The following is a 9,737-nucleotide window of genomic DNA, read 5'->3' as shown; positions in this document are numbered from 1 at the left end:
GGTTTGATATGGACTGCTGTCTCCGAGCCATCACTGGGAAACTAGATTTTCCAGGTAGTCGGCTAAAAAAAAATGCAGTCAGATCCCTATCTGAATTCTCCCTCTGGCTCCGGGTATTCGGATGTTAATGGGGCCGCCTGGGGAGGGTGGGGGAGGGATCTGAGAGCTGGTACGCTGGCTCCTGGTTCTGAGAACAGTCGCTGTCTGCCCGTATTTGTTTGTTTTCCATCTCTAAGTCTGTGCTTGTTGTTCAGAGTTCGTGGATTGTTATGTATGTGATCGATTCCCTTGTTTTTCCGAGTCTTTGTTGCAAGAGGGATCCGTGGTAGCGTCCACCTAGTCCGCCATCTTGGCCCCGCCTCCCCCCATGTGGTTTTTAATCCATCCCAGGTGCTAAACCTTACAGATGTATTTGTGTGGTCAATTTGTTACACCAGAATGGCCTCTCTTGAACTGGAGTGAGTTTGAGGTTCAGTTTACATGTGTTTGTACCAATTCTTGTTTCTAAAATTCAAAGCTCTTTTAATTTCTGTGGCTATTGCTAAGGAAGCTATTCATACCGTATTCATTCACGTGATTAATACACACTCCATTTCATGACTTCTAATATCTCCAAGAATTTGAAGACAGCTACCTGGCTGAAGACAAGAAGAAATCATATTTATTCCTGTTTTCAAGAAAGGTGATCCAAATGAATGCAGAAATTATTGAACAGTATCAATATCACATGCAAGCAATTTAAAAAAAAATTTACCAAAAATCTGTATTATCTATAAAAATTGAACTCTAGTGAGTGACTAATACTGGAGGCTGCACTATCCAACTGTGTGCTGGCATGCAGAGGCAGACAGCGCTGTCCCACCAAGCCCCCTGGTGGAATATTTGTACTGAATGGCGTGTGGCTGTTGTTTATAAGGCCTCAAAAACCTGGACACTTTGGAACTTAACAATCGGATGAAGGACCTTGGAAACATCTCTAGAGACACTTGGGCTGTGTACTTGAAATAGTTCTGGGAGTGGGCCAGGACATCAACCAGAGCCTTGATCAGTTTCTTATCCTTAAGTATTTCCTGATGATTATCAGATGCATAGAGCCTGCCATCTTGAGCAATGTCTTCAGTGAGTTCCTGGTAGTCCTCATTGTACATCACGTATGGCACCTGGAACCCTCTGGCATTGTTCCCTTTGTTGGACTTGAACCGAATCTACAGATTCTTTGACCTGGAGGTGAAGGCGATGGGGTGCTCATAGGTCTGGCAGATTTCATATGTTGTCACGCAATTAGAGGAAGAGGTTTTCCGCATCACCAGGTAGTCTCCACAGTCATCCTTTATGGGCAGGAAGATCTTAGGGACCACAATCAAGAAGCGGTGCTTGAGGGGTGGGTTGATGGTCCACATACACTCAGTGTTGGCTAGGAAATTGCCTGGGTAGTTTGGGGATTCAGCGTAGCCAGTGAAATCTCTCAGCTCCCCTCCACATCTTCTGTTTTTACATCGGGTTAAGTTCGTGGAGCCATTGAAGTCGGTCATAGTATTTCCTGGGCAGGAAACACAATTATTTTTTCCAAATTCAGGCTGGTATGTTCCTTCTGGGCAACAGATACACCAGTCAGTTGTGGTGTTGTAGGCACGTCCAGGGGAACACTGAACTCTGGCTGCACAGTCCTGGAAGAAAGTAGCTCCTAGGTATTCGGTAGGGAGGCCTCCTCCACAGGGGAAGCAGGAAATGTGGTCAGCTTCAGGCTGGAATGTTCCCAGGGGACAGAGCCGGCAGAGAGCAAATCCATCCATGGAATATTCACCGGGTTGGCACAGGCCTCCACATTCAGACACGTTCCAAGTTTCTGGAGTCTTCAGGGCCCCAGGATTTTCTGGTCTTGGGCATGGTTCACATGTGATTCGTCCTTTCTCATTTTGGAAAGCTCCATTTGGACATAAAATCCAGTGTTCTTGAGCTCCATCATAATATGTCCCAGCCCTGCAACTGACACACTGGTTTTCCACATCGCCCTGACCCACTCCATGGGACTCTGCTCAGCGTTCAGATGTTCCCTATCAAATGCCTGATAGTTGGAGGTGAAATTGCTCCCTGTGGGCAGCTTTCCGGAGTGTGCGGATGGCTTTTCAGAGTCGCTTCTGTGTTCACTTTACAATGCAGCTTAGATCACAAGAAGCTGTTACATCCTTTTGGTTAGTTTCAAGCTCAAACTCATCAGTGATACATATATCCTTAGTGGTGCTTGGTCAGCCAGGGACTCCTGGGACTTGCTTGCCAGAGCTGCATGCAAGGTTTGTGTAGTGGAAGCTCTCTTTTACTGAACTGTGCGTCTCTGGTAGTACTGGTCGCACACCCTCAGGAAACAGCTCAGCCTTTTTCAAACTACACTTGCCTTCATTTAGCTTAAAGGTTACCCTAGTCCTGATGGTGGTGACATCCCTTGAAAGCAGAGTCATTTGCTTTTTGCTGTTTGCTCCTGAGAGGAGAGGGAGCCCCGCAGATGACAGAGTAGGCCTCTTGCAGTCCTGAAGAGAGGTGAATGCCAGAGTGACATCTTAGGAAGCACTCCTTTCTTCCACCACTGTTATTGCAATGCAGGGACACGTGGGGAGTCCTGTTGGGCAGGAGCCCCTTCACTTCCACACTGTCCTTTTTATTCCAGTGGAGTTTGTGCCCAAAGTGACATTGGTATTCATAGCTGCCTATACACAGACTTGGTGACAGCCTCCGTTGTTGATGCTGCACTCGTTTGTGTCTCCACAGTGTGTAAAGCCATAGAGGGTGTACCCTTTGTTGCAAGCACAATAAGTAAGCAAAATTTTGCTGAAGATTGTTTAAAAGCGGCTGCAGCAGTATATCGACAGGGAACTGCCAGAAATTCAAGCTGGATTTAGAAGAGGATGTGGAACCAGGGATATCATTGCTGATGTCAGATGAATCCTGGCTGTAAGCAGAGAATACCAGAAAGATGTTTACCTGTGTTTTATTGACTATGAAAAGGTGTTCAGCTTTGTGGATCATAACAAATTATGGAAAACATTGCAGAGAATGGGAATTCTGGAGCACTTAATTGCGTTCATGAGGAATCTGTACATGGATCAAGAGACAGCCTTTCGAACAGAGCAAGGGGATACCACATGGTTTAAAGTCAGGAAAGGTGTGTGTCAGGGTTGTATCCTTTCACTATACTTATTCAGTCGTCGCTGAGCAAATAATCCGAGAAACTGGACTATATGAAGAAGAATGGGGCATCAGGATTGGAGGAAGACTCATTAACAACCTGGGTTATGCAGATGACACAACCTTGCTTGCTGAAATTGAAGAGGACTTGAAGCACTTACTAATGAAGATCAAAGACCATAGCCTTCATTATGGATTGCACCTCAACATAAAGAAAATAAAAATCCTCACAACTGAACCAATGAGCAACATCATGATAAACAGAGAAAAGATTGAAGTTGTCACAAATTTCATTTTACTTGGATCCACAAACAATACCCTTGGAAGCAGCAGTCAAGAATTCAAATAATGTGTTGCATTGGACAAATCTGCTGCAAAAGACCTCTTTAAAGTGGTAGAAAGTAAAGATGTCACCTTGAAGACTGAGGTGTGCTTGACCCAAGCAATGGTGTTTTCAGTGGCCCATATGCATGTGAAAGTGGGACAGTGAATAAGGAAGATTGAAGAAGAATTGATGCCTTTCAATTGTGGTGTTGGTGATCATGGACTGCCAAAAGAATGAACAAATCTGTCTTGGAAGAAGTACAGCCAGAACGCTCCTGAGAAGCATACTTCAGACATAGTATCAGGGATCCATCCCTGGAGAAAGACATCATGCTTGGTAAAGTAGAGGGTCAGAGAAGAAGAGGAAGACCCTCAATGAGATGATTGACACGGTGGCTGCAACAATGGGCTCAAGTGTAGCAACGGTTGTGAAGATGGCACAGGACTGGGCAGTGTTTCGTTCTGTTGTGCATAGGGTCACTATGAGTTGAAACTGACTTGAAGGCACCCAACAACAACAACAACAATGCTATCTCCAACTGTAGACAAAAAAAATTCATGCCTTCTATTTGGAATTTTGGTAAGAACTGACTTTTATGTTTAGTGCTGATACAGTGGTTTTTTAAATTATCCATTTACTGATGTAAGCTGGAAGGAAAATAACATATCCTTTGCGTCTTGGCCCCATCTCAGGAAAGTCTCTACCTTATACCCTAAAGCAACAAGAGTAGTGACACTGCTTTGTAATAGAACTTTGGCCACTAGCCACGTGTGCCTACTGAGCCTTGGAAATGTGGCCAGTGTGCTTGAGGACTGAAGTTTTCATTTTTATTAATTCAAATCTAAATAGTCACATGTGTCAAGTACCTACCTTGCTGGGCAGCACAGATCTAGAGCTATTTCACCTGCTGTTTTGTTGTAGTATTCGTAAATAGGAGATCAGTTTTTGAGACTCCTAGAAAGTTCGTGAATTATTCCCTTGTTCTTTCTCTCCTTGTGTTTAAATCTGCCTTGAAAAATTAATAATAATGGTGATGACAGTATTACTTGAGTCCTTAGTATGTGCTATATGCTGTCTGTGCTACGTGCATCACCTTATTTAATCTTCAAGACCTCAAACCGTGAGTGACTACTATTGTCATCTCTGCTTTGTTGTTGTTAAAATGGAGACAAAGAGAAGGAAGTAACTTACCAAGGTCACACAGGGGGCTGGAGTTGCAGCCTGAGGCCAAGGGAACCCATATGGATGCTTTTATCTTGCTGTCTTGCTTGGGACACATCAGGAAAAACCAATAGCTAAAAAAGGGCATCATGTTTGGTAAAATGAAGGGCCAAAGAAAATGAGGGAAACTCTCATTGAGATGGCTTGGCACAATAGGCACAACAACAGACTCAAACAGATCAATGATCACTAAGATGGCACATGACTAGGCAGTGTTTCATTCTATTATATATACGGTTGCCATGAGTCAGACCTGATTTGGTGGCAACCTTGACAACAATCATATACTAAACTGTTTATGTGGTCCTCTTGTTTATGAATTATCTGAATGGGAAACTATTTTGTTTTGTAAGGATTAGAGATTTATCTGCATTCTTGGATAAATACTGAGATTTTCTAGAATCAGAGCAGTATATTGGAAAGCTTATGAAATTGGGAAAGGAGATCTGGGTTTGAATCCTGAGAATGCTTGAGTCCCTCCATACCTTGGTTTTCTCATGTCTAAAATGAGGAGAGCAAGAGCAGTGGTTTGGTGTCCTCCCTTCTCTCCTCTTTTTCTGGGAAACTTGCTAAGCAAAGGAAGAATGGAGGCTATGGCCAGGGTAAAGCCATTTCCTCCACAGACTGAAGCTTTTAGCTGGTGGCAGAGCATAGCCCTCCCTGCAAGTTCATAAGAAGGCAGGGAAAGGTGGTAGCAGAAGCCACCATGACTTTGCACTCACCTTGGTTTTTAAGACTCCCAAAGATAACCTGGTATTGCAGGGTGGGTGGTTCAGGAGAGAGGGAAAGAAACAGCGGGGGTGTGGAGAGAGAGCTGAGCAGCAGAATGCCCAGCTCTGGGTTCTGCTCTGCAGTCTCCAGCTGTGTGATTATGGGACACTTGGCCTACTCCCTCTATGCCCCCATCGTTTTTTCCACTGTCAATGCAGAGTTACAGTCTTTGTTCTTAGAGCCCTCTTGTGCCCTTACGTTTATTGACTGATTCAGAGTTAAGCCAAAGACCAGTGAGACTTTCAACATATTTTGTTTAACTTCCAGTCATTTCCAGATTTCTCAGACTTGGTTATTTCTTTGGAAGTATGAAAGAAAAAATGTACTTTTGCTCACCTCCAGATCAGTAGCTTGACATTGGTACCTCCTCACAAGTTAGGGAATAATGTTTGCCATCTGCATGGTGCTCATGTTCCCAGTGTCCACCTCCTCCCCAGGATTGCAGAGGCTGAAACCTCAAACACCCCACGCCTCTGGTATCAGGAAAGTCAGGTTCCTTCTAAACATCTCTTACCTGATTGTTCTCACAGTGGTGTCTTGGGTTCTTCTTTTCTGCCCATGTCTTCTTCTGATAGAGTCTGGGTTCATCTGATCCAAGTCTTCCACTATGTTTTCCTGCATGTGGCATATCATCTAGGAAAACACAGGACATGAAAAGGCAAATAAAGAAGGATTTGAGGCTACACCCATTCTCAATTCTACATTAGCCACATCCCAAACTATACACAGAAACAGGCATGGCTTTTGAAATATTTCTCAGGTACTGAAAAGACAGCAACAAAAGAAGATGCCCAAGGTCTGTCCAGTCAATTGGTGTAACATTGTGTTTTTGTTGAGAATATAAACAGCAGAACACACCCCAATTCAACAATTTCTACATGTATAATTCGGTAACATTGGTTATATTCTTCAAGTTGTGCAACCATTCTCAGCCCTCTTTTCAGAGTTTTTTCTCCCCCATTAATGTAAAATCACTACCCCCTCAGTTTCATATATAATCTTTCTAGTTTCTGTTGTCAACTTGGTTCCATATAGATAGATCTTAAAAGAACATAATGCTCAAGGCAGACATTGCTGGGCACCGTCCAGTTATTCTGGTCTCATGGCAAAGGCAGCAGTTGCTCATGGAGGCAATTAGCCACACATTTCATCTCTTCCTCCTATTCGTGGTTCTCCTTCTTCCTCTGTTGCTTCAGGCAAGCGGACACCAGTTGTTGTGCCTTGGATGGCCAGCCACTTGCATCTTTTAAGACCCTGGGCACTATGCAGCAAACTAGGAGGTTGAACAGTAGCAGTAAACACGTTATTAGGCCAGTTAACTGGCAAGTCCCATGAAGCCATGACCCTAAGCCTCCAAACCAATGAACCAAATCCCATGGTGGTGTTTGGTTGTACATAAGGAACCTCAGCAGCTGTTTTTTTTCCTTCTTTTTATAGTTGTTGTAAATATATCTATCAGACAACTTTTTCCAATTCAACTTTTTATAGGTGTACCACTTATTGACAGCAATTACATTAATCACCTATGTAACTCTACCCTTGATCAGTGCAATTTTTCCATCACCATAAATCAAAACTCACAACTCTATAAGAAGTAAAACCCTGTTCCTTCCTCCAGGAGCCCTGGCGACACAGTGGCTAAGCTCTTGGCTTCTAACTGAAGGTTGGCAGTTTGAACCCACCAGCCACTCTGCAGGAGAAAGATGTGTCAGTCTGCTTCTGTAAAGATTACAGCCTTGGAAACCCTATAGGGCAGTTCCACTCTGTTCTATAGGGTTGCTATGAGTTGGAACTGACTCAATGGCAATGGACTTTTTTTTTGGGTGTTTGTACATATCCATGCAATTCCCTTTTTAAGGAATTTTTTATGTATGGCTTTGAATTACTTTCTAGTGTCTTTTCCCTCCCATCTGCAGAATACCAATTAGTATTTTCTGTAGAGCTAGTCTGGTGGATATGAATTCTCTCAGCTTCTGTTTGTCTGCAGGTATTTTAATTTTACCCTCATTCCTGAAGGACGGTTTCACTGGGTACAGTATTCTTGGTTGACAGTTTTCCCCTCCTCCTCCACCCCCAGCATTTTAAATATATCATTCCGTTGCCTTCTGGGCTCCAATATTTCTGAGGAGAAGTCAACGCTTAATTTTATTGGGGATCCTTTGTATGGACTATTTGCTTCTCTCTCACTGCTCACAGGGTTCTCTCTTTATCCTTACTTTTTGAGAGTTTGACTATGATGTTTCTTGGTGTGGATCTCTCTGGGTTTATCCTGTTTGGGATTCTTTGAGCTTTTAGGATATGTAGATTCATGTCCTTTGTCGGACTGGGGAAACTTTCTGTCATTATTTCTTCAAATATTCTTTCTATCCCTTTTTGTCTCTCATCTCCTTCTGGAATTCCCTTGATGTATATATTAGGTATCTTGATGTTATCCCATAATTCCATTAAACTGTGCTCAGCTTTCTTGAGCTTCTGCTCTTGTTGCTCTTCAGCCTCTGTAATTTCAACTGTCTTATGCTCTAATTTGATGATTCTTTCTCCTGCCTGATTAAATGGATTGTTACATATCTACATTGTTTCTCCTTTCAGTTATTGTCCCTTTCAGTTGCAATAATTCTGTTTTTTCATCTCTTTTTCTAGATTCTCATTTTGTTCTGGCATGTTTTCCTTACTCCTTTTAGATCTTTGTCTACATTTTTCTTTAAGTCTTTAATTATGTTTAGCATTGTTATGTCATAGTTTTCCATTCTTTTCATTTTTTAGTCTTCCTCAGATGTGTCTTCACTTCTTTCATCATGTTCATTTCAATGGGCTATCATCCCTCTTTTCTTGGCATGTCTTGTGATCTTTTTGTTGGGGCACTGAAATTTTCGAGGATGATAACTTTATCAGTTCTCCCCAGTATTTGGGTGTTAGCCTGTACTAATTTCTGCAAAAAAAAAACTCTTAGGTGGGCAGTGCCTTCGGGCTTTGGTTACTGTTTCCTCTCCTGCTTTGTTAGCTCCTTCTCTCTTCCTGGTTTAATTTGAATTCCAAAGTTCCAGATCTCGGTTTTCAAATTTAACGTCTCCCAAACACACCAGAGAGCATGCTGTGGGTAACCTGTCCACTGGCAGGCACTGCCACTCAGCTGAGATATTGTACACTAATCTATCTGTCTACCAAGGGGCACAGTCCTCTCTCTCTCTGGTTATTACTCTTTTACCTTCTCTGTTTCTGCGACTACATTTTACACTGGAAAACTCACACATAGCAAGACTTCTTCAGGGCCGGATGTCGTCCTCTGATTTTGCCAGAGGTTTCCTTCCCTGCTCTGGGGGGGCTGATTATATCCGAGCTGGCATTCAGGGGGAGCACAGGCAGACTTTCTGCTGTTTCAGGAGGAGGAGGGGCTGGCACTCCCCAGAAGGACCTTCAAGAGCTCTGCCTTGTTGTTTTCAGAGACCCAGTGGCCCTGTGGTGGGGGGGGGAGCAGTCTCCACTTAGGTGACCCACCTCCTAGCCCCACTGTAGGGAACCTTCTTTAGGAGTTTGTATCAGTCCAGTAGTTGACAGTTACCAGGCAGAGGAGTGGCTTGTCTTAGTTATCTAATGCTGCTATAACAGAAATACCACAAATGGGTAGCTTTAACAAACAGGAATTTATTTTCTGACAGTTTAGGAGGCTAGATGTCTGAATTCAGGGTGCTGGCTCTCGGGGAAGGCTTTTTCTCTCTGTTGGTTCTGGGGAAAAGTCTTTGTCTCTTTTCAGCTTCTATTCCTTGGTGATCATGGTGATTTCATGTAACACGGCATCTCTCTGCCCTCATCTCTGCCTGCTTCTCTGATCTCTTAATCTGCTCTTTTATATCTCAAAAGAGATTGACTTAAGACACGCCCTATACTAATACTGCCTCATTAACATAACAAAGAAAATTCATTCCCAAATGGAATTATAACTACTTAAAAAAAAAAAAACTACTTTAGGTGCTATATATTTTGGGGGGAGATAATTTAGTTACTGACAGGCTGTCACACTCTGAACAGACCATCAGCAACATCTGCCTTGTTGCTATCAGCACCCCCTCCCCCCAGAATGTTGGCTCCACTCAAGATGCCTGCTTCCTAGCACACAACAGTCTCAGTCAGCAGACCTCAGTGCTGATTGGAAGGAGGAGCAGACAGACCTGAACTGACCTCCAGAGTGGTCTGCTGCACAAGATTGCCCTAACCTGGCCGCAAACAACTCTCTCCTGACTGC

The 9,737-nt window shown here is 43.4% G+C and overlaps 1 protein-coding gene across 1 annotated transcript; it reads right to left on the bottom strand.

Moving 5' to 3' along the window:
* Nucleotides 1-859: 859 nt before the first annotated feature.
* Nucleotides 860-3,825, bottom strand: LOC126064123 (signal peptide, CUB and EGF-like domain-containing protein 2). The gene has a single exon (XM_049862794.1). It carries the CDS (start codon nucleotides 1,791-1,793, stop codon nucleotides 1,206-1,208), a length of 588 nt encoding a protein of 195 aa, XP_049718751.1. The 5' UTR covers nucleotides 1,794-3,825; the 3' UTR covers nucleotides 860-1,205.
* Between the last annotated feature and the right edge of the window lie 5,912 nt (nucleotides 3,826-9,737).

This window comes from Elephas maximus, chromosome 20 (assembly GCF_024166365.1).
Source record: "Elephas maximus indicus isolate mEleMax1 chromosome 20, mEleMax1 primary haplotype, whole genome shotgun sequence".
Taxonomy (NCBI): domain Eukaryota; kingdom Metazoa; phylum Chordata; class Mammalia; order Proboscidea; family Elephantidae; genus Elephas; species Elephas maximus.
The sequence above is the reverse complement of the archived record's forward strand: the minus strand, read 5'-3'. Positions and strand labels throughout refer to the sequence as shown.

What these genes read in the sequence shown, in the direction of transcription:
- LOC126064123 (XM_049862794.1), bottom strand. Translation starts at nt 1,793, where the DNA reads ATGGATGGATTTGCTCTCTGCCGGCTCTGTCCCCTGGGAACATTCCAG.